A 24,361-nucleotide genomic window follows, 5' to 3' on the forward strand; every position below is an offset into this window, starting at 1 on the left:
GAGCTCAGCACAGCCAGTTTGCAATGGACCAGGCAGAGAGCGAGGGAGGAAAGGACAGAGCAGCGAGGGCTGTGCGGTTGAACACGGGGTGATGCTGCCGAGACGTTCAGCACGGGTCACACGGTGAGGAGCGCAGGAGGGACAGTGGCACCAGTCAGGCCAGAGTTCATACTGCCCCCTCTCCGTTGCATGACGCTGAAGTTACTCAACCGCGCTGAGCCTCGTTTTTCTCATCTGTTAAATGGGGGAAATGGGATAAAAACCCCACAGAGTAAACGGCAGGGGTGCACGGAAAGCGCACCCTACCTGTCGGCCCGCAGGCAGGTGATGGTGCAGCCGGGAGCCTGGCGGACGCGCGGGCTTGGGGAGCGGGGACCCCCCTCAGGGGCGGGGCGGCGCTGACCACGCCCCGGGCCAGGGGGCGGGGCTCCCGCCCGCTGGACTCCCGGCGCTGCCCTTCCAGCCGCCTCGCCGCCCGGCCCGTCAGAGGGCCCGCGTGGTCCGCCTCCCGGAGCCGCGGGAAGCAGAGGTACGAGGGGCCGCGCGCAGGGTCCAGCTGGACGGGCTCTGGAACACGGACCTGGGGGCGCCCCGGGCCCCGGAGGGGAGGAGCGCTGCGAGAAGGAAGGGGAAGGGGAAGGAGCAGAGGCTGCGGAGGGGCGGGAGGGCTGGGCCCCCGCCTGCCCGGGCCACCTGTTTTGGAGGGACGCTGGTGTGCGCACCGACTGGGCGCGCTGGTCCCCCGGCCGCCGCCTCCACCCCGACTGCGCCCGAAGTTGAGCGCGGCGGCTGGACCCGGAGCCCGGCCGGCGCGGGGAGGGCGCGCCCCGCCCGGGAGCCCTCGGGGCAGCCCCTGCAGGGCCGGGCGCCGTGGTGGGAGAGAGGGGCCCTTGCGGGTGGGAAGCCGGGTCCGCGTCGCTCTGTCTGGGGGGCGCGGAATCGCCTCGGGAGGCCTCGCTGCCGGCTGTGCTCGCCCCGGGCCCTGGTGCGGGTGCGGCTGGGGAGAGGAGTAGGGAGCGGCCGGCGGGATCGAGGCTGCCGGCCGGGAGGCGTCCCTCTGGGCCCTTAGGGATGCTGAGGCTGTGGACGGCCGAGAGGAAGGAAGGGCCCTCCACGTGGAGGGATGGCCTGGGTCAGAGCTCGGGAGTGGGAAGGTCGGGCCTGAGCGCTCCCTCTCGGAGGTCCGGTCCGCAGCCCCCCTCTTTCCGGACTGCTTTTCTCCCTCCCTCTTCTCCAGGTTGGGAAGGTTGGGTCCGACTGGGGGCTGCAGTGTGCTTGGGAGAAGTTCTGGCTGGGAGGTCCAGTCTGAGGGTCCACTCCCTTTCGTCCTAGGGGAGACCCTGGCCTCAGTTTCCTCATCTGACACCTGCGAGTGGAAGGTCCCACCTCCTTGCCGGACGCTGCCCACCCTTTACCTCTGAGAGGGTTCAAAGCCACTTCCCCTGCCCACCCCCCTCTCAGGAGGACACCCTTTCTGTCTCCCCCAGATATGGAGTGATTGCTCTGTGAAGGCCCCGGGGGTCTCTGGAAGGCCGCTAGGCCCTCCTTTATCAAACACCCAGGAGCATGGGATGTGCACTCACTCTGGCACCCCCTCCCCGGGCTGCCCAAGGACTCCCCCACTGTTACCTCCTCCCAGAGAAGGGGGAGCCACCCGGCCCAGGGTGACAAGGCAGGGCCCAGGCTGGCCGGACTATCCCCTCCATGCTCACGCCTGCCCCCCACATTCCCACAGCCAGAGCCCCTAGGGGAGTCTCCGCATCAGGCCCAAATAAAGAAAAGAAAATGAGAGTCAGAGACGGAATCCTCTCAGTTGTTCATTTTCCTCCCACATGTGTTTCTGGTGCTTCTGGTGCCTGTCCCCGCTTATCTGCTAGGGCCACTTAATAAGAGGACAAACTCCGAAGTGGAAATTCTTTAAAATACTCATCCGAAGCCAGGTAGCTGCCCAGGCTAGTGGACTTCCTCTGGACGCGTGCAAGGGTCCCAGGTCCACAGTGTGTGCAGGCTTGGCAGAATCTTTCGAGGTGACTTCCTTGAAACATCAGGAAATTGGGACCCACCGCATCACCAGATGAGTCCCAGCCAGCAGCTCCCCAACCCACGTGGCCACGGAGGGCCAGATCTCCAAGGGCTCCAGGGGGCCGGTTCCCCAAGGGTCAGAATTGGGATCAGGGCCAAGTGAGACAAGGTGGCTGCCAGGGACATTTGCAACAGGAAAGGGAGAAGGAGGGGATGAGAAGAAAGGTGTGAAAACAGCCCCCCCCTCACTCCCCCCACCCCACTGCACCTCCTGGTGGGTAGAGGGTGTGGCCTTCGACCTGGCCACCCAAGCTGTGCTGGGCTGTGCCGTCTGGAATGCACCTCCTCCGAGGCGTGCCCTCAACTCCTGTTGATTAACCTGCGTTCCATTGTCTCACCCCGACTGGAAGCTCCTGGAGGGAGGAATCTCGTCTGAAGCCCAGTGCTCAGGCCTTGACTACATTTTGCTTGAATGAATGAACGGAAAGAAGTAGGATGAAAAATTTCTGCAGTCGCATCACTTGGAGATGACGATTGTAAATATTTTTCAGTGCTTACCTATTGTTTCGTCATACTCGTTAATGGATCTCATTTGACGTTTAGGGTCGTTTTTAATATTTGGCTCTTTCAGATAATGTTGCATTGAGTTTATCGATGAATTTACACAGTGCCAGTTTTTTTCTGGAAAGGTAATGAATTACCTGGTAGTTGATGCATGTGAACCTCTAGAGCGGCTACACCTAGAGCCAGCTGGCCTCCAGAGGGACTATACCATTGCCTTCTTCCTTAGGCTGTGAGTGTGCATTTCTTGTTATTTCCTGGAAATGAAATTACTGGGTCAGAGGATGAAGGTCTAACATCTCTGTGTGTTTCCTAACCATTCATTTGAACTCATCGTTGAGATATTTGCCGCTTGTCTCTCTGTGGCCAAGATCTTTGTCCCAGCTTATCATCGGGGTTTGATTTTTGCTGCCGATGCTGGGTGTGTATTTGAGGGGCCCGTTTTGGATTTTTATTTTATTTTGTGCGTGAGCTTGTTGATAAGGGAGATTTGGCTGCAGTTAAACGCTGATGGGAAGGAGCCAGAAGAGGGAGTGGCGGCAGCCCCTAGAGAAGGAGAGGAGAGTGGATAGAATGAGGTCCCCAAGGCTGCAGGAGGTGGGAGGGGTCTGGAACTGACCCCGAGGGACCTTCTGAGCTGGTGACTGGAAGGATGAGAGGGCTGGGAAGGGACCTTAGGAATTGGCTTTGATCTTCCTAGAGAGGGAGGTAGAGGAGCACCAGTGGAGAGAGGGTTCCTGGCCGAGGTTCCCAGCTCCCTGTGCTGTTTGCCAGCCTCATCCCCTTGAGTCCTGCTTCCCTGGGAGGGAGCAGGTGTTACCACCCCGCACTGACAGACTCCAGAGGGAGGGGAGGTGCTTGCTTAGCATCCTTCAGCTGAAGAAAGACGGGAATGGGTTCAGAGAAGGCTCTAGCCGCACGCCCTTGAGATTCCCTCTCTCTCCTCTCGGAGCCTCCATCTCTCTAGATAAGGGGAAGTGGTACCCACCTTGCTCCGTCTGGCACTGGGTAAGTGAGTGCCTTTTTCTTTCCTCTGCCTCCATTTGTCTTCCCTCTGGAAGGGCCCCCGTGAGTCCAGGAGCGTCCATCACCTTGGAGTGGAACATGGGACTAGGAGAGCCCCTCCCCTCCCTGGCCAGTGCCCGCACGCCCTCACCCAGCAGGAGCCACCTCCAGCAGGAGCGCACAGCCTCCCGGATGTCACCCCCGTGCAAAGTCTGAGCTTCTGGGCACACACGCACGAGAGGGAAATGGGAAAAGTGGGCCTCACGTTCTGTGACAGGCTTGATTTGAAAGAGCATATGCCATGGTCCCAGGTACAGACATTGTCCCAGAGGCCCCTCCCCATCCCCCTCCCCCTCCAGCCCGCAGCCGTCTGTCACCTTCCTTTGCTTCCTCCCACTGCTCTGCAAGGCACTCCTCTGAGTTGGTGGTGGGCTTCCAGCAGTTGAGCCCCACTGGGTGCCAGACACTTTGCTGCCCTGATCTTTTCAACCCTCTCAGCCATCCTGTGCTGTTGGTTCCATTTCACAGATGAGAAAACTGAGACTCAGGGTCCAGCGCCTCCTCTTGACCCACGTGAGATCTGAGCCCCTGGCTGCTGTGCAATCCCAGGTGAACTTGGCACAGGGCTCCAGGCAGACCCTTTCACCTTTCACCTGGCAGAAGGTGCTTGAACCCAGCTGTGCCTCGATTTCCTCAGCTTTTTTTTCTTTTTTTTGCTTTTTAGGGCCACACCCGTAGGCATATGGGGGTTCCCAGGCCAGGGCTCGAATCGGAGCTACAGCTGCCGGCCTACGCCAAAGCCACAGCAACGCAGGATCCTTAACCCACTGAGCAAGGCCAGGGATGGAACCCGCAACCTCCTGGCTCCTGGTCAGATTCGTTTCCACTGCACCATGATGGGAACTCCGATTTCCTCGGCTCTTAAACTGTAGTTGATAACAAGAGGGCCTGCCCCACGTGGCTCTTGCGAGCATTGAGTGAGTTACTCACGAAAACCACTTTGACCCAACGGCTGTGCGTAGCCAGCCCTCAGAAAACATACCCTCTTGTTTTGGGGTGGGGGTGGAGGTGGGGTTGCACCTGTGGCATTCGGACGTTCCCGGGCCAGGAATCAAACCCGAGGCCACAGCAGCAACAACATGGGATCCTTAACCCACTAGACTACAAAGGAACTCCCAACACTATCGTTATTATTAAACCACATAACTGCATGCCCGACAGGGAGCTTTTAATAAATGTGAACTCAACCACGCCCACCCCTTCCTGTGATGCAAGGATGGGAAGTCACGCCCTGATGCTAGAGAGAACTTGAACTTTTTAAAAGCCTGCTGGAGATGAGTGAGTGAGTGATCGGCATCGAAAACCTTGAATTACATTTCCTTTGACCCAAGCGGCTCATTTCCTGGAGCCAGCCCAGTAGAAGGAATTTAGGATGTGTTGAAAGATGTCAGCGTTAAGACGCTCACCACGGAACTGTCTATAAAAGCCAGAAAGACAGAAGCCACGTTTCCAGCAGTCAAAATTGGAAGGAGGCGAAATGCAGGATGGTGCCGCCAGATGATGAGACAGAGGGTAGCCCTGCAAAGTTAGGGCGTGGAGGTGTGTTTGTTGGATCTAGTATGAAGGGCAGAGCATGTATTTCCAAACAGTTTTGTGCAGATATAATTTACACATTGGTGCACGCCGTGAGTTTTAGGAAATGGGTCTGACTGTGCAACTGCCACCGCCATGTAGTTTTAGAAGACAGAGGCCCCCAGTATTTCTAAGTGAAAAGTAAAACAGGACAGAGAACCGTGTGTGTAACAGGATCGCCTTTTGCCCACGGCTCTGTGTAAACACTGCTCCATGTGACTGGAGGCGTCAGAAAAGGACTGGAAAGAATACATCAGAACACTACACGTCATGTGCCCTGGCCTCACGTCTTCAGTGGCTCCACACTGCCTTCAAGAAAAAGAGCAGGGAGTTCCTGTTGTGGCACAGCGGTAATGAACCCAGCTAGTATCATGAGGTTTCGGGTTCAATCCCTGGCCCCGCTCGGTGGGTTAAGGATCCCGCATTGCCGTGAGCTGTGGTGTAGGTCACAGATGCAGCTCGGATCCGTGTCGCTGTGGCCGTGGTGTAGGCCGGCAGCTACAGCTCCCATTTGACCTCTAGCCTGGGAGTCTCCATATGCTGCAGGTGCGGCCCTAAAAAAGTAAAAAAATAAAAAGCAAAGGAGGAGGTGTCACTGCAGGGTGGTGACTAGATATCCCCTCCCCACCCCAAGTGCACGTGCACACACACACACAGAGTCCCTCCCGTCAGCCAGGCAGCCCCACCAGCCGTGTGCCTGTTGGCTAAGTAAGTGTCCTTGTACATGCACTGTGGAAACACACAGGCAAAACTCAAAAGTGTGAAGAAAACCATGACAGCATTTTGGGGGATTCTTGGCAAACAGTTAGGAGGCCACCAGGTAGGGGAAGGGGAGGGGACATTTGGGGAAAAGCGGGGTGCGACTGAAACTTGGAATTCCCAGAGGAAGTGGTTTCCTTGCAAGTTTCTCCCCTCACTTGCTAAGGATGGTCTGTCGTCATCACAGCCTGGTGGTGCCCTGCTGCATGCCAGGCTGTCCCTAATTTACTATCACTCACCGTCTCAGGCAGGGTGGGCAGCGTCTGCCTCAGTGCCTGCTCTCCTCCTATCCCAGCTCACTCCGAGGCGATTCACTCTGGTCGTTCCAGGTAGGACCCCCCACCCCCACCCCCACCTGCCCCAGGGCTGTGAAGATCAAGGCTGTGTGGGAAGCTCCCTGCGCTTCCCTGTGCAGGCGCTCTGTTGGATGGTAGCTACGAGCTCCTACTGTGTGTCAGTGTGTGAGGCGCTGGATCCCCAGCCCGCGGCCACAGTGGGAGCGGGGCCAGCATCCTGGAGGTGGCTGCTCTAGTCTCCAGGTCGGGAGAGGCCGAGGAGGGTCTGAGACCTGGGGAGGGGTCAGTCCCACCTCCCACCTTTCCTCTGCACCCTGGCTTCTCCTTTGTCACAGCGGCGCCCCGGTGGCCGTGGAGACACAGAAGGGTAGAGACGGGGTACTCAGTCGGGGGTGCGTGACATGCAGTGTGTTCCTGACAAGTGGTAAACTTCCTGCCTCTTCTGCTTAGGAAGCTCTGGGCGGGGAGTGTGCAGGGACCTTTTGGGAAAGAGGAAAAAGGAACCTGGGACTCCCAGAGCCTGATGCTTGGAGCAGCGGGGCTGCTTGGCTGGTCTGGATGTCTTGGGCCGGGGGCGGGGGAGGACGGAGGGGGCCTCAGCGCTGTAGGGTTGGGGGCCCCTCTTGGGGCTGAGGCCAGAATCTGGGGGTGCAGGGGGTATGGGGGGGAGGCTGGGCTGGGCTGTGGTGCTGACGAGGAGGGAGAGGTGTGGCATCTGTTCAGAGAGAGGCTCTCCCCCCGCCTCCCTGTCCTGCACCCCCCTCGCCCAATCATCCCAGCAGCTCCTCAACTGCTTTCTTGTTGCCACACGTTCCCTGGGATTTAGTCTCAAAAAGCAGCCAGATTGTAAAGATTTCTTTAAGACGTAAGTCACGCTGTAGCCCTTTCCTTGTCAAAATCTCCCAATGACACCCCCTTCCAATCAGCGATCAGATCCTCCCAGTGGCCCCCTATGCCCCCCACGGCCAAGCGTCCCCTCTTCTCCCTGACTCCCTCTCCTGGTACCCCAGCCTCCCACCTTGCTTGCTCTGCTGTTCCCACAACACCTTGGGCACACAGGCCTCAGGGCCTTTGCATGCGCTGATTTTCCTCCCTGGACACCCTTCCCCCAGATATTAGCCCTACGGCTTGTCCCCTAACTTCCTTCTAGTCTCTGCTCAAATGTCAGCTTTTCAGAAAGGCCAGTCCTCCCAATCCAGTTTCCCTGAGAGCACATGTGAGGGTGTCCAGAGTCCTGGCGACTGATGTTCCTGGGAACTGAGCAGAGAGCTCAGGGACGGTGACTTCACCCTGCTCCTGGGAAGCCCGGGTGCCACTAGAGAGCTGGAGTGCCGAGGTGGGGGGTGGTTGGAGAAGGAAGGAGGGTCTGAGACTTGGAGCAGACATCCGTGGGGGCAAATCCAGCCTCCCACTAGCTGTGCAGCCTCGGAAATCTCACCTTTCCTCTCCTGGACAGGTGAATACCCAGGTATAAAGGAGTAAGGGCCTGTGACCTTGCGTGTACCCTCAGTGGGTGAGGCAGGCCATGTGGCTTATACTTCCAGCAATTGTAATCTGCATCCACTCTGGGTTTACAGTGTGCAGGGGCTCCCCCCGGCTTGGTCACCCCATGTGATCCAGGCTTTCTGAGTCCTTGAGGGATCATTCACGCATTCTTCCAGAACAGACGTGCTGAGCACCTATTATGTGCGAAGGGCTGCGCTGGCCGCTGGCCATGTGCGGGGAGGAGACAATGGGTAAAAGCAGCCTCAGTCCCTGCCCTCTGGGAGCTGCCATTGTTTTCCTTGGCATTGGCCAGCGTCACTGTCTGTTTATTTAATCAGTCCCTTCCAGAAAGACCTTTCTAAACGTTTACGAACCTGTGACCACATGTCACTATCTGTAGCATAAATTCACAGATGGGGACTGCCTGGCACAGCGGGCTGTGTGTGTGATTTCGATAAACATTTGTTCACTTGCCCTCTGCCCCTCGGAGCAGGACCGTTTGGCATGCCTACCAGCGGGGTGGGGTGCCCATTTCCTCCCGCCTTGCCAGGAGAAGGTGTTGTCAAGAGTTTTGGAGGCTAGCGGATCTAACAGGTGAGAGATGTTAGCTGAGTGATTTGGCTTTGCTTTTCTCTTACTTCCAAAAAGCTCCTCGATCTTGCTTACTTGTTTCAGCAGCTTTTTTTTTTTTTTTTTGCATGTGTGTGAACGATCCTTGGCCCATTTTCTGTTGGATTGTTGGCTTTTTTTTTTTTTTCCCTTGATTTGTGAGATCTCTTTATAAGGAAGAAAAGTTAGACTTCCAGAAGCTGCGAGGCACAAAAGTTACTCCAGGTTGTCACTTGTATTTCGATTTTCTTCGAATGTGGGGGAAGATGTGGAGAAGTTTGTTTTTTCAAGGAGTCAAGTTTATTCATCCTTTTCTTGGTTTTAATGACTTCTGGATTTCACACATAAGAGGACCTTCCCAGAGTTCCCATTGTGGTGCGGCAGAAGTGAATCCGACTAGGAACCATGAGGTTTCGAGTTCAATCCCTGGCCTCGCTCAGTGGGTTAAATAAAGATCTGGCCTTGCCATGAGCTCTGATGTAGGTCGCAGACGCCGCTCGGATCCTGCGTTGCTGTGGCTGGGAACCTCCATATGCCGTGGGTGGGGCCCCCCCAAAAAAAAGAGAGGACCTTCCCAACTCTAAGGTTATAAAGGAATTCACTCATGTTTTGTTCCAAATGTATATTTTTTGGCCTTTGGCATTTATTTATCCTGGGGCACATTCTGAGATATGAACTCAGCTGTTCTTTTTCCCTAGTGGCTACGTGTCCAACACCTGTATTAAAAGACCCATTTTTGGAGTTCCTGTCATGGCTCAGTTGTTAACGAATCTGACTAGGAAACATGAGGTTGCAGGTTTGATCCCTGGCCTTGCTCAGTGGGTTAAGGATCTGGCGTGGCTGTGAGCTTTGGTGTAGGTTGCAGACGTGGCTCGGATCTGGCGTGGCTGTGGCTGTGGTGTAGACCAGAGGCTATATCTCCAATTTGACCCCTAGCCTGGGAACCTCCATATGCCGCGGGAGCGGCCCAAGAAATGGCAAAAAGACCCATTTTTGCTTTACTGATTGAAGATGTGGCCTTTATTGGATATGCAGGTACCATATTATTCCTGCGATGTCTTTTGTTTCATTGCCCTCTCTGTTCATATGCCAAGGTTGTTTTAATTGTTGGTACTTTATAAAATGTTTTGATATCTAAAAGGCCAGGTCTTCTTCATATGTTCCTCCTTCTCCAAGTTTTCCTGTAGGTTCTTGCCTGTTTATTTTTCTAGATGAACTTTAGAATCAATTTGTTGAATTCCAGAATCACTTGGAATTTATAAATTGGCTTAGAGAAAATCCCAAAACCGTGCAGCTTTCCCCATGTTCAGGTTTATTTTGTGTTTTCAGTGGCTTTGAACTTTGGCTCCCATAAATTTTGAGCATCTTTTGTGAAGTTTAACCCTAAGTATCGTGGTGGTGGTTTTTCATTATATCTTCTGCTTCTAACTGCTTGTTGTTGGTGTGTGTGTGTGCCTCCTACTACCTTACAATATGCTTTTAATAGTAGTAGTTTTTCCTTTTTTTGGCCACACGTGGTATGTGGAAGTTCCAGGACCAGGGATCAAACCGGATCCACAGCAGTGACACTGCCAGAACCTTAAACCACTGAGCTACCAGGAAACTCCAGTAGTAGTTTTTCAGTAGTTTCTCTTGACTTTTCCAGGTATGCAGTAATATCATATGAAAATAGCAGTAGTTTTAACTTTTTCGATTCAGTTTTTTTTCTTCTTCTTTTTAGGGCCGCACCTACAGCATATGGAAATTCCCAGGCTAGGGGTCGAATTGGAGCTACATAATATTGAACCATCCTTGCCTTCCAGGAATAAACCCCACTTGGTTTTGACATTTCATTCTTTTAATGCTGCCGAATTCTCTTTGCTTGTTTTATTTAAGATTTTTACAATAATACTCGTAAAGGATATTGTTCAGTAGGGTATCCTGCACACTATTTGTCAGGTTTTGGTGTCCATGTTATATGGTACATTGTTTTAAGTTTTCCTTCTTATATTTTGCTGTTGAACACATTAAACAGTATTGGAATACTCTGTTATATAAGTTTGCAAAATTTCCCTCTAAAAAATGTCTTGCCCTGGCGCTTTTGTTTCTTAACAATCTTTTATAATTTTGTTTCTTATGTGAAAGTTGGCCTGTCTAGACTATCTGTTCCCGGAACAGTCTTGATCTATTACATTTGTCTAGAAATTATTTTTTTTTTTAGGTTTTAAATTTTATTTGCAAAGTGCTATCTTATTATTAAAAAAAAAAAAGTTTTTCCTCTGCTTCTTTGGTTGCTTTCCCATTTGGCGTTTCTTAGTTTGCACTGGATGTTTTCTCCCCATCCCCCCCCCTTTTTTTCTTAATTAGGTTAATGGTGATTTATCTGTTTCATTGAATTTTTTCCAAAGAACCAGCTGTTGGCCTTATTTCTTAGTTCTACTGCTTACCTATTTCCAACTTTTTTCTGCTCCAATCTTTCTTTCCTTCATCTTTCTGTTTATTTTGTGGTTCTTTCACTGACATTTTTAGCCTGGTGCTCTCTTTCTTTATTTTTATCTGCCCTGTTTTATTTGCCACATGTATTGGAGGCTATAAATAGTTTTCTGATTATTTCTGCAGCTGTAGCCAATAGTAGATTCGTGGTATTTTGATTTATGGTTGTTTTCTAGAAATCCTACAAATTCAGTTTGTATTTTCCCTGTGACTTGAGAGTTGTCTAAGAGACAGGGTTTTTTTTGTTGTTGTTGCTTTGTTTTTGTTTTTGTTTTTTTTTGTCTTTTTGCCATTTCTTGGGCCGCTCCCGCGGCATATGGAGGTTCCCAGGCTAGGGGTCTAATCGGAGCTACAGCCGCCAGCCTACGCCAGAGCCACAGCAACGCAGGATCCGAGCTGCGTTTGCAACCTACACCACAGCTCACGGCAACACCCAATCCTTAACCCACTGAACAAGGGTAGGGACCGAACCCGCAACCTCATGGTTCCTAGTCGGATTCGTTAGCCACTGAACCACGACAGGAACTCCGACAGTTTTTTTTTTTTTAATTTCCTGATTTTTAAATTAATTTCTAGTCATACTGCCTTGTGATTGTAAGATGTCTATGAATATTTTTTCATAGTTTTGGATGTTGTTGAAGTTTTCAATTTTTAATTTGTTTACTTTTTTTGGCCGCATCCATGGCATGCAGAAGTTCCCAGGCCAGAGACTGAACCCTAGCAACAGCAGCAAGCCAAGCCACAGCAGTGACAACACCGATCCTAAACCCACTGACCCACCAGGGAACTCTGAGGTTTTCTTTTCTTTTCCTTTTTTGGCTGCCCTGCAGCATATGGAAGTTCCCAGACCAGGGATCAAATCTGAGCTGGAGCTGTGATGTACACCACAGCTGTGGCAATGCTGGGTCCTTAACCCAGGGCTCTGGGCCAGGGATTGAACCCATACCGCCACAGAGACAAGCCAGATCATTAACCCACTGTGCCACAGTGGGAACTCCCAAGGTTTTCAGTTTTCATAAATGTTCCATCAGCTCTTGAAAAGAAAGGAGTTCCATCCACTCCATTATTAGTAGAGAGTTTGATGTAACATAGTACCTTCTAATTATTTAGATCTTCTGAATTCTGATTTGTTGGATCTACTTACTTCTTGGGCTGAGAGAAGTGAATTAAAATCTGTTATTTATCCTAGGAGTTCCTGCTGTGGCATGGCAGGTTAAGGACCCACAGCATTGTATCTGCAGTGGCTCAGGTCACTGCTGAGATGCGGGTTTAATCCCCAATGGCCTGGTGCAGTGGGTTAAAGATCCAGCATTGCCACAGCTGTGGCGTAGGTCATGGCTCCATCAAATTCAATCTGAACTTCCATATGCCATGGGTGTGGCCCCAAAAAATAATAATCTATTTATCCTAATTACTTCCTGCAAATTGCCACAGTGTTTTTGGTGCGTTGTGAATTATGCCATTTTGCATTACAAATAGCCCTTCTTTGGCCCATTAAGTGATGTTTGGCTCTGTTCCCTTTGTCTGATACTAAGATTATGGCCCCGGCTTTGTTTTTATTTGTGATTTTTTTTTTTTTTTTTTTTTTTGGTCTTTTTGCCATTTCTAGGGCCACTCCCACAGCATATGGAGGTTCCCAGGCTAGGGGTCGAATTGGAGCTGTAGCTGCCAGCCTACGCCAGAGCCACAGCAACACAGGATCCGAGCCGCATCTGCAACCTACACCACAGCTCATGGCAACACCAGATCCTTAACCCACTGAGCAAGGGCAGGGATCAAACCCGCAACCTCATGGTTCCTAGTCGGATTCGTTAACCACTGCGCCACGACGGGAACTCCTGTAAGTCACTTTTTGGTCCTGTCTCTTGAATACAGGCTAGAGTTAGGTTTTGTTCGAGATCTAAACTAAAAAGCTTTTTCTTTGGAAAGATCAGTTAAATCTATGTATATGCATTGATATAAAAGACATCGATAAAGATCTGTGATCTTTTCTGTCCTATCTCGGGTATATGTACGTATATATGTCTCAGTAAGCGTGTCGAAGGGCTGTCTTTTTTAGTCTTTCACTGTGTGGTCTGTTTTCCTTGCTATTTTTTCATTTCATGGCCACACGTGCAGCCTATGTGAGTTCCTGGGCCAGGGGTTGAATCCAAGTCCCAGCTGCAACCTACAGTGCAGCTGCAGCAACGCCAGAGCCTTTCATCCACTGCACCAGGCCGGGGATCGAACCCGTGCCTCTCTGCCGCAATCCAAGCGGCTACAGTTGGGAATCTTAACTCACTGCACCGGGGCAAGGACTCCTGTTTTGTTCTTTGTGTGTTGGGGGGAAACTAGCCTTTCTGATAGGTAGGAAAGCCTGTGTTTTTGTTCTTGTGGCTGCATTTACACTGAGGCGTTTATGTGATACTCTTAGTTCCTTCTTTAGACAGTAGCTGTTGTTTCTCTTTTGTGAACAACAGTAAATTGAACTTGTTTCTCCTTCATCCTCCCCTTTTGCTCCTCACCACGCCATTTCAGCTGATACTGTACCAGGCCATTGAAACATGCACCGGTTCCATCCCAGTGCCTCCGGAAACTCTCAGTCAGGGGGTGTTGGTGACAGTTGCCACTGTCTGCTCACGCAAGGACATGAAAACCTGAAGAGACAGCCACAGCGTGGGAGAAAATTCTGGAGACAAGAGTGAATGAAGCACTCTTCTAAGAAGTGCTGTCTCAGAGTTCCTGTCGTGGCTCCGTGGTTAACGAATCTGACTAGGAACCATGAGGATGCGTATTCGATCCCTGGCCTCGCTCGGCAGGTTAAGGATCCAGCGTTGCCGTGAGCCGTGGTGTAGGTTGCAGGTGCAGCTTGGATCGGGTGTTGCTGTGGCTGTGGTGTAGGCTGGCGGCTGCGGCTCTGATTGGACCCCTAGCCTGGGAACTTCCATATGTCGTGGGTGTGGCCCTAAAAAGGAGGAAAAAAAAAAAAAGATTTTAAAATCTGACTAGGAGTTTCCGCTGTAGTGCAGCAGGTTAGAGATCGAGTGTTGTCTCTGTGGTGGCCCAGGTTCGATCCCCGGCCCCATGCAGGGGGTTAAGGATCTGACATTGCCGCAGCCTCGGTGTACGTTGAAGCTGCAGCTCAGATTCGATCCCTGGCCTGGGACCTCCCACCTGCCGTGGGTGCAGCCAAGAAAAGAGAATGGTGACTTCTGCGACCTGAGCCTCTGTCTGCTCTTCCCCGCCTCCCTGCCGTACCTGCTGGCCCCTGGTGCTTAGTGCCACGCTCACATGAGGCTTGGAGTTGGTGGGGTTTTCCTGTTCCTGGTTTCCCTAAGGCTGTAGTTTTTTGTAGTTTATTTTTCCTTTCCCCGATTGCTCTGACATCAGAAGAGGGAAGATTCAGAACTAAGGAGCTGCCTTATTCCTATTGGAAAAAGAGGTCTCCTCTTTTCTCATTTTTCTGTTTGTATTTTCCCCGGAAGAGCAAGGCCCTGCCTGCTTGATCTCTGGCTTTGGAAAACTTTACAAGCTTTGAAGGAGGAACATTTTGTAACTGCTACTCTGAAAACAGCCACTTTTACAGGGATCACTGCCTTCGATAACTGTCGCTCTTACTTCTTGAGTAGATATTGTGTATCTGGAGTCCCCATCCTGGCTCAATAGTAACAAACCCGAGTAGGATCCATGAGGATGCAGGTTCGATCCCTGGCCTTGCTCAGTGGGTTAAGGATCCAGTGTTGCCGTGAGCTGTGGTGTAGGTCAAAGACGCAGCTTGGACCCTGAGTTGCTCTGGCTGTGGTGTAGGCCAGCGGCTACAGCTCCAATTCAACCCCTAGCCTGGGAACCTCCATATGCTGCGGAAGCGGCCCTAGAAAAGGCGAAAATAACAACAACAACAATAATAATAATAGTATCTGTCCTACAGAATTATAGTGAGGATCAAATGAGTTAATGCATTTAAGGTGTTTAGATAATGGCTGGCATACAATATGTGCTCAATAAATACTGCTGATTACCCAGAAAAAAAAAAAAAAAAAAAAGAAGAGCGGGGGAGTTCCCGTCGTGGCGCAGTGGTTAACGAATCCGACTAGGAACCATGAGGTTGCGGGTTCGGTCCCTGCCCTTGCTCAGTGGGTTAATGATCCGGCGTTGCCGTGAGCTGTGGTGTAGGTTGCAGATGTGGCTCGGATCCTGCGTTGCTGTGGCTCTGGCGTAGGCCAGTAGCTACAGCTCCGATTAGACCCCTAGCCTGGGAACCTCCATATGCCGCGGGAGCGGCCCAAAGAAATAACAAAAAGACAAAAAAAAAAAAAAAAAAAAAGAGTGGGGGAGATGTCACACTGGCCCCAGCTAGAGACCGGCCAGGGCCTCCTGCCCCCTCAGATGCTTCTCCTTCAGGGAGAACAAGGCAGAAGACTCTCCTATCTCTGTCACCCACTGCCTCCCCCCCGGGTACCCTCTCCTGGCGAGCAGGCTCTAGAATCCACGCACCTTCTCAGCTCTGAGCGTGGAGCATGGAGCGTGGGGCCAGGGGCATGTGACGCAGTCCACAGCCAGCCCTGCTCAGTCGCGCCCTCGCCCCCAGAGCTGAGGAGCGGAGTCTGCAGCGCAGGGGTGGTTTCCCAAGGGAAGTTGGGGTGCTGTCACCAGAAGTGGGTATAGATGCTGGGTGAGCAGAGCCAGCAGATGGCCACCCCATCTCCCGTGGGGACCACAGTTAGGTGTGGCTTATAATCCTTTTCTCCTGCCGTGGGCTGGACAGGAGCCCAGAGAGGGTGGGCGAAGGAGTGCCCCTACTGTGGGGGCCGAGGTGGGTGCAGGCCATGGAGGGTGATGTGTGCCACGTGGGGGAGCCTTTTCTAGGCACCTGAGCCCCCGCACCTGGTGCCGATGCTCCCGAGACGGAGTCCAGACCTTTAACCCTGTCTCCACCCGCCGTGCCCTTCTCAGCCTTCCTGCCTGCCTGGGGGGCATCAGGGGGAGTCTTGATGACCGGGAGCCATAGAAGGACTTAGAGCAGGGATGTGACCTCAGCTAAGGGCTGGAGGCGTCGGCAGGGAGACAGGAGGAGGTGACAGTCACGTGCCAGGCTCGACTGACAAAGGCCAGCACTTGGGCTGCGGCTGTGAGGCCCATGGAGGGGACCGTGAGGATGCTTTGGGCCTGAGGTCACATACACAGTTTCTATTCCCGGGCTTGGGCTCTGGCACCAAATACGGTGCTGCTCGCATCTCGGTTCTGGCCGGCCAGGGCTCAGGCGGCACTTCTGCCTCCTCTCCAGGCTCTGACCCCACCCACACCATGGGAGAGCCAGGACTCCCCAGCACTGCAGGCCCCCAGGCAGCCAGGGCCTCACCCCATGTGCCTGTCTGCGCTCTGATAAGTGTGGTTCACAGTGGATTAAAAATACTCAGCACCGAAATAGCCTCTTCCCTGCAGGGGAAAACCCAGGCCAGGAGGACACAAGGTTCTTAGCTTCTATCTCAGCTCCGGCCTGGGGGTGCCAGGCAGCCCAGCCTCCCTCTGACCCCCAGTTTCCTCACACACATGCTCACCGGCTCATTTCATTGCTCATTGATCTGCTAACGCATTCACTTTTTTGTTCATTTATTCACCGATCACTCGTTGCCCTGCTCACTCATTGATTTGCTCCTTGGTTTTTTTTTTTTTTTTTCTTTTTGTCTTTTTAGGGCCGCACCCAGGGCATATGGAAGTTCCCAGGGCAGGGCTCGAATTGAAGCTGTAACTGCCGGCCTACACCACAGCCACAGCAACACAGGATCTGAGCCTCGTCGGCGACCTACGCCACAGCTCACGGCACCACCAGATCCTTAGCCCACTGAGGGAGGCCAGGGGTCGAACCTGCAACCTCATGGTTCCTAGTCGGATTCGTTTCTGCTGTGCCATGACGGGAACTCATCCTTCACACTTGACTTATCTCGCCACCCCACGCGGACTCGTTCATTTACTGCAGACCAAGAGCCAGGCCCTATTCTAGATGCTAAACAAAACACAGCAGACACAGCAAACACACCCGTCCTCCTCGGGTTATGTTCCAAACAGCCAGAACAAACAAACACAAAACACACAGTGTGTTCGAGCAAGGATTAGGGAGAAGGAACTAAAGAAGGGGGCTCTGAAGTGTTGGGGGGCTTGGGATTTTAGGGGGGCTGGGGAGGGCCCCATAGGAAGGTGATTTTGTTTATCCACACCCACAACATGTGGAAGTTCCTGGGCCAGGGATTGAATCCAAACCACAGCTGCGGCAACACGGAATCCTTTAACCCACTGTGCTGGGGATCGAACTCAAGCCTCCCCAGCAACCAGAGCCGCTTCAGTCAGGTTCTTTTTTTTTTTTTTTTTTTAATTTTTTCCGCTGTACAGCATGGGGACCAAGTTACACATACATGTATACATCATTTTTCCTCCCGTTGTCGGGTTGCCATGTAAGTATCTAGACATAGTTCTCAATTTTACACAGCAGGATCTCATTGTAAATCCATTCCAAGAGCAATAGTTTGCATCCGGTAACCCCAAGCTCCCGATCCCTCCCACTCCCTCCCTCTCCCCCTGGGCAGCCACAGGTCTCTTCTCCAAGTCCATGATTTTCTTTTCTGTGGAAACGTTCATTTGTGCTGGATATTAGATTCCAGTTATAAGTGATATCATATGGTCTTTGTCTTTCTCTTTCTGACTTACTTCACTCAGTATGAGAGTCTCTCGTTCCATCCATGTTGCTGCACATGGCATTATGTGGTTCTTTTTTATGACTGAGTAGTATTCCATTGTGTATATATACCACATCTTCCTCATCCAATTGTCTGTCAATGGGCATTTGGGTTGTTTCCATGTCCTGGCTATTGTGAATAGTGCTGCAATGAACATGCGGGTGTGTATGTCTTTTTTAAGGAAAGTTTTGTCCGGATATATTCCCAAGAGTGGGACTGCTGGGTCTTATGGTAGTTCTATGTATAGATTTCAGTCAGGTTCTTAACCCACTGTGCCACAGCAGGAACTCCAGGAAGATGAGAGCGAGGTGGGGGGCATGAGCCGAGCAGACACCTGCAGGAGGGAATGAGAGCAGAGGGAACAGCAGGTGCGGAGGCCCTGAGGCAGCAGCATCGGGGGATGGGATTGAGAGAGCAAGGAGGCTGGAAGCCGTGCCAGGGAGAGAAGTGGTGGGTGTGAGGTTGGGGTGTTGGGGGGGCCACGGAGCACCTGGTGGACCTGGGGCTCCCACATCACCCAGGGTCCGAGCAGAGGAGCAACTCCCCGATGCCGTGGGTGCGGCCAAAAAATAACTAACTAACCCTGTGGCTGCTGAGAGAATCAGACAGTGAGTCAGTTTCCTGTGTTCCAGGCGCCGAGCCGGGCACTGGGGAGAGAGGTGTGCGGGCCCCCTGATGCTCAAGGAGGTCCGTCTGGCTAATGCCCTTGTCATCGAGTGTCACCTCCCCCAAGAAGCCACCTTCTCCTGCTCCACTGGCCCCTTTGCTCCATTTCAGCAGTTTCTGTCCTTGTCTCTTTCCGCTCAGGCTGAGCAATCCTCCAGGGCAGGGCTGTGCCTACTTCTTCTCTTCTCCCAAGTGGGCTCCCCACCCGGAGGGGTCGAGAAAGTGGAGGAATCCGTGAATAAACGAGCCCCAGGCCCAGCCTGCCTGGCCCGTGTGGCTGGGGGACCGGCCTCACTCTGTCTCTCACGGTCTTTTGCAGATGGATTTGCGGGCGTGGGAAGCATGTGGAAGGACGGAGCTCAAGCTGACAGAGGAGGCTGGCTGCTGAGCCAGGGCGTGTCTCCAGGAGGCCTGCCAGGCTGCAGGGTCCCACCTCGCCGCCATGGGCCGCCCAGGCTGGTCAGTTTCCAGCCCGTGACGTGGTTGCTGTTCCCTGCTTCAGTCTTGGGGAGGGACGGGCCCAACCGAGCAAGTCACAGGCTCCTGGCACCACCCTGAGGCCACAAGACCCTTCTGTCCTGGGGAGGGGTTGACTCCAGCTCCCCATGGCCCCCAGGCTGCACCCAGTCCCCCACTGCTGTGCACTCAAGCTTCCTGGCCTCTAAAGTGGAAGCCTGAGCAGCTGCCTGCGGGGTCACCAAGGGCCGGAGCAGGTGTGGATGCAGGACAGTAAATGGTGGCGGGGGACTCTTAACAGTGAACTGCCCAGGTCAGGGTGTACCTACTCCCCAAGCACCAGGCCTGTTTGCACACTGGCACCTTCTATCTGCCAGGCAGGATGCTGCAGCGGTGGGAGCACAGACTTGGGAGCCAGGTGGCCTGGGTTCAAGCCCCTGCCCTTGCGGGCCAGAGGACTCTGCATGAGTTACCAGTTTCTCGGTACCTCGGTTTCCTCACCGTGTACAATGGGGGTGACTGGAAGCATTTACTGAGTTAATGGGAGCGGAAAGCTGAGATGGTCTCCTGACATCTACGTGGTAGATGGTATTCACTGAATGAGCTCCCTCGTTCCAGGCGTTTAGGCAGACCTGGGGTCCCCTGCATCCCCGATGTAGACACGGTCCCATCGTAAGTCTGCTGCAGGAGCACCAGCAGCATGGGCATCAGCAAAGAGTGAGGGGCCAAGGGCAACAGTACAGGTCAAGGTCACAGACAATATACAGCACAACCTCCCCGGCCCTTTCCGCTCCAGGCAGGGGCTCGTTAGGCCAGGGGCCCAGGAGACCCGGACATGGGCCACATACCTAGAGCCCACCTGCCCTGCTCCTGAGCGATGGCGTGCCAGGCCCCCCAGAGCCCCAGGCCTCCCACTGGCAGGCCTCTCACAGGTACATCCTGGTTGCAGTCTTCCAGGCAGCCTGGCAGTTTGATCGGGACAGGCCTTGCCAGGCAGAGGCCTATGTGCCAAAGGCACGGTCTCTGACAACCACTGCACATGCCAGACCCTGCCCTGGGCCTGTGTTGGCCACATATCGTAGATGGCACTGGCCCCGTCCTTGGGGAGCTCACAGATGTGTCACAGAGTGAGAGGGACCCTGCCCGGATTGCAGTCCCTGGCCCACTGCTGGCATTTGACAGACGAGGATGGGCGGAGACGGGCTCTGAGCCGCTGGCAGGCCTGCGGGCTCTAAGCCGGCGTTGGCCGTGGCCGGGGTTTGCGGGAAGTGTTTTTCCTGAGTCGGGGATGCCAGCAGCCTCCCCGAACATGGTGCCGTCTCTTCCAGACCAGCCGGATCCTGCTGGAGGCTCCTGATGTCACTGGGGGAGACGATGTCCAGGCCCCCCGAATGCCTGCTGCGGCTGCTCCCAGGCGCCCCAAGGCAGCGGGTCTGCACCCTGTTCATCATCAGCTTCAAGTTCACGTTTTTCATCTCCGTCATGATCTACTGGCACATTGCGGGAGAGCCCCGGGGCCAAGGACCATTCTTTAGCCTGCCCTCCAGCATCCCCTGCCCCCACCTGGTCCCCCCGCCGCCGCCCCCTGGCACCCCACGTCCAGGCAGCATCTTCTTCCTGGAGACGTCTGACCGGACCAGCCCCAACTTCCTGTTCATGTGCTCGGTGGAGTCGGCCGCCAGGGCCCACCCCGAGGCCCGGGTGGCCGTGCTGATGAAGGGGCTGCCCGGCGGGAACGCCTCCCTGCCCCGGCACCTGGGCCTCTCGCTCCTGAGCTGCTTCCCCAACGTCCAGATGCTGCCGCTGGACCTGGAGGAGCTGTTCCGGGACACGCCCCTGGCGGCCTGGTACGCGGCCGCGCGGCGCCGCTGGGAGCCCTACTTGCTGCCCGTGCTCTCGGACGCCTCCAGGATCGCGCTCCTGTGGAAGTTCGGGGGCATCTACCTGGACACGGACTTCATCGTCCTCAAGAACCTGCGGAACCTGACCAACGCGCTGGGCACCCAGTCCCGCTACGTCCTCAACGGCGCCTTCCTGGCCTTCGAGCGCCACCACGAGTTCATGGCGCTGTGCATGCGCGACTTTGTGGCCCACTACAACGGCTGGATCTGGGGCCACCAGGGCCCGCAGCTGCTCACGCGGGTCTTCAAAAAGTGGTGCTCCATCCGCAGCCTGCGCCAGAGCCACAGCTGCCGCGGCGTCACCGCCCTGCCCTCCGAGGCCTTCTACCCCATCCCCTGGCAGGACTGGAAGAAGTACTTTGAGGACATCAGCCCCGAGGCGCTGCCCCGGCTCCTCAATGCCACCTACGCCGTCCACGTGTGGAACAAGAAGAGCCAGGGCACACGCCTCGAGGTCACGTCCCAGGCCCTGCTGGCCCAGCTCCAGGCCCGCTACTGCCCGGCCACGCACGAGGTCATGAAGATGTACTCGTGAGGGGCCTGCTGGGCCGCCCCCCCGCCCCCACCCCCACCCCAGGCATCCTGATGGAGAAGGGCTCTCAGCCACCCTTCCTGGGGAGACGGCGAGCAGGGAGGGCTCGGGAGGGGGAGACCTGAGCCGTCATGGCCCGGCTCTGGGGCCGGCTGTGCTGAGGGCAGGGAGCTGTCAGCCCGGCAGGTGTAACTGGAGGACAGGCCGCAGCCCCTCTGCTCCCTCCCAGGTAGTGTGAGGCTGATGGGAACACCCCTGAGGCCCGTGCACTGTCACAGGGTAGAGGTGACAAGTGCTGGGGGAGGGTGCCCAGCCAGAATCAGCTGGAGAAGCCAGGTGAGCGCCCTGGGTCTTGGAGACCACGGGCAAGCCCAGCGAATGGGATGGCACCTTCCAGGGCAGCACGGGAAGCAGGCAGGATGGGGCCGGAGTGCCCGGGGACGGGGGGGAGCACAGCGAGGCCCAAGGAAGAGGAGGCAGCGTGGGGAGGGGTGGGGCGCTGCGGGAGTTTGGGTTTCTTTTTCAGAGGGACCTGGGGAGCTCTTCCGGAGCTCTTCTTTCCAGGGATGGTACAGGAGTGTCATGGGCACGGGGGCTGGAGTTCTCTCGGCTCAGGAAAAGCATTTTAAAGAAAACAGCCCTCCCCTGCCCCTGATAAACACAGGAGATAATAAATACAATAATAAAAGACTCACTGACATGTAGTGGGTTTTGGTTGATGAAATGCAGCCATCGCACAGCCCTCGCTAGCCTCCCTTTGCAGCCCGGCATGAGGCTGGGGCTGGCAGTGACTTGCCTGAGGGCACACAGCCTGCCCAGGTCAGAGGGCCCAGGGACCCGACCGCTGGGCAGGCTCACAGGCCCAGTGCCGGAGAGTGACTGAGATGGGGAATGGGGGAGCCCGCTTTCCTATGTCACTTTTCAAGGCTCACACACGGCCTGGCCCACCACCCCCTCATGAGCCCAAATCTGTTTGAACCTGAACTGAGCCAAATGAGGAGCTCACCGAGCTTAGAGGAGCCCCAGGGAGGGGAGGTGCGAGGGTCCCTCCTGCCTCACCCTGGCCCTCTGGCTAAGAGCCTAGGAGAGACGGAAGTGCCATGCTGGCAGCCACAGGGCTGGGCCAGGGGCAGATCTGCTGCAGTCCCCAGCTGGCTTATGTCAAGGAAAGGAGCTGTTGTGAGAGGGGGGCATTCCGAGGGGCTGCAGAAGCCCTCCCCGGAAGACACAGGATTGGGATGCTGTCAAGACCTCTGGGGCTCAGTAGGGCTGCTCTTTGCAACACAGTGGGGGGTGGTGTTTACAGGCCTCCAGATTCTGCCAGGAGGTCTTGGACAGCTTGGAGGTGAGATCCCTGGTTCTAGGAGTATTCAAGAGCAGGTGATATTTTTGTTGAAAACAATGAACGTTGTGTCAGTTAATTCTCCGATTGCATCATCATTTTTTTTACCTACCATTTAAAAAATTTTAGAGGGGTTCCCGCCGTGCTGCAGAGTTAAAAATCTGCCTGCAGATCGCTGTGGAGGTGTGGGTTCAATCCCCAGCCCAGCACAGTGGGTGAAAGGATCGGGCATTGCAGCAGCTGTGGCATAGGTCGTAGCTGTGGCTCGGCTTCAGTCAGTGACCCAGGAACGTCCATGTGCCCTGGGTGCAGCTGTAAAATAAAGAATTAGAATGAGTAAGTTTTACTATAATAATACAAATCATATGTGTAACTATTTATGTACGTAAGCAAGTGGGATGACCTCGTGGGGTCAAGCACTGTTTAGTCACTTGGCCGTCATATAGCGAGTGCCTACGATGTGTGCCTGCAGAGGTGAAACATGCATGTCACTCCCTCACCCTACACTCTTCCATGGCTCCCTGGTGCCTAGGGAACAAAGCCTAACTCCCGGGCCCAGCATCCAAGGCCCTCCATGATGTGGCCCCACCTCCCTCTCCAGCCTTGGACACTATAGACCACATTCTTTTTTTTTTTCTTGTCTTGTCTCTTTTTTCTTTCTTTTTTTTTTTTTTTTTTTACCTTTTTGTTGGCTGCACTCACAGCTTGCAGAAGTTCCTGGGTCAGGGAGCAAACCCATCCCACAGCTATAACCAGAGCCACAGCAGTGACCATGGGGGGCCCTTAACCCGCTGAGCCACAAGGGAACTCCTAGACCACCTCTTGACACCCCACCCCACCCCAGTGGCCATGTATGGTTCTCTATCTCTGTCTTTGCTGCTGCCCGCACTGCCTTCCCAACCATCTTCTCCAACAAACTCCTATTTCTTCCCACAAGGCCAGTGTCCCCTCAAGAAGCCCCCTCCTCCAGCCCCACCACTTCCAAGCATCCTCTGACCCGTTGGATCCTTGGCCTGTTCCCTCAAAGATCCCAAAGGGCAGAGCCATGTCGAACCTCTCAGGGTCTTTCTCAGACTCCTGGCAGGGGGGCCATGCATGGAGCTGTGCAGAGGCCTCAGGAGTTCCCATGAGTCTGGGTGGAGCTGAGCACCCAGACAGACCAGCTCCACACCCCCTCTCTCTGGGAGCAGCAGTTAGAGGTCCTTGGGTCCTTGGCCACCCTGGGCATCTTCTGACCCAGAGGGTCAGGCCAGGCTAGAGCAGCTGCAGCTCAGAAGACCCCATTCTGACAATGCGGTCAGCGTGGCAGCCTTGGCCCCAGAGTCTCCTCACATCGTGCCAGGCGGGGCCTTGAAGGGTTGGAGAATCCTCAGAAGCCCCCAGCATCCTTGTCTCTGAGCAAGTGGACAGAGAGGGGACGCAGGTTGGGGGTTGACGTTTTTCTCTTGCACGTTCTGGTAACGACCTTCCCTGCATCAGCCATCCGTGTCCAGAGAAGAGAGGCCTTGGAGAGGTGGGCGGGCAGAGCGGAGTTGACAGGAGAAAGGCTGATTCATCTCCAGGCCATGAGGCCAGAGGTGCCTCGGGCTACTTTCACCCCGCTCAAAGACCCCAGCCTCCCCTTGCTAGAACCATCCTAACGCCCAGGGCAGGGCAGGGCCCCAAAAGTCCTCTTTCTCTGGGCCCTGGCCTGAGCTGTGCCTGGGGCCTCTTTCACCAAGAGGAGATGGGTGGTACCCACTCCCAGTACAGGTGCGATGATCAAATGAGCCAGCACAGTACCTGGCATGGAACACACCTCTATTCCTGCACGAGCAAACAGGCTCAGCAAGGGCTGGGGCTGGAACCCGGGCCTTGGCTGCTGAGGAATGAGTTCAGCGCAGGAAGGAGGCTGGCTGGGGGCTGGTGAGGGT

The 24,361-nt window shown here is 54.5% G+C and overlaps 1 protein-coding gene across 4 annotated transcripts; it reads left to right on the plus strand.

Moving 5' to 3' along the window:
• The first annotated feature begins 440 nt into the window (after nt 1-440).
• Nucleotides 441-21,806, plus strand: A4GALT (alpha 1,4-galactosyltransferase). 4 transcript variants are annotated; one of them, XM_084955116.1, is made up of 4 exons: nt 441-529; nt 1,333-2,558; nt 18,537-18,676; nt 20,002-21,806. In XM_084955116.1, exon 4 carries the CDS (start codon nt 20,030-20,032, stop codon nt 21,107-21,109), a length of 1,080 nt encoding a protein of 359 aa, XP_084811242.1. In that variant the 5' UTR covers nt 441-529; nt 1,333-2,558; nt 18,537-18,676; nt 20,002-20,029; the 3' UTR covers nt 21,110-21,806. The 4 variants fall into 4 exon arrangements, with proteins under 4 accessions (XP_084811242.1, XP_020947084.1, XP_005663817.1 ...); XM_021091425.2 differs by lacking the exon at nt 1,333-2,558 and adding an exon at nt 3,645-3,899; XM_005663760.4 differs by lacking the exon at nt 1,333-2,558.
• Nucleotides 21,807-24,361: the final 2,555 nt, after the last annotated feature.

Source organism: Sus scrofa, chromosome 5, assembly GCF_054392235.1.
Source record: "Sus scrofa isolate SSC_HxYL_T2T_F1_AM1 chromosome 5, Sscrofa_HxYL_maternal_Yorkshire_Landrace_v2.0, whole genome shotgun sequence".
NCBI lineage: Eukaryota > Metazoa > Chordata > Mammalia > Artiodactyla > Suidae > Sus > Sus scrofa.

Bases quoted from the DNA above. Each gene is read 5' to 3' on its own strand.
- A4GALT (XM_084955116.1), top strand. From the start codon at position 20,030: ATGTCACTGGGGGAGACGATGTCCAGGCCCCCCGAATGCCTGCTGCGG.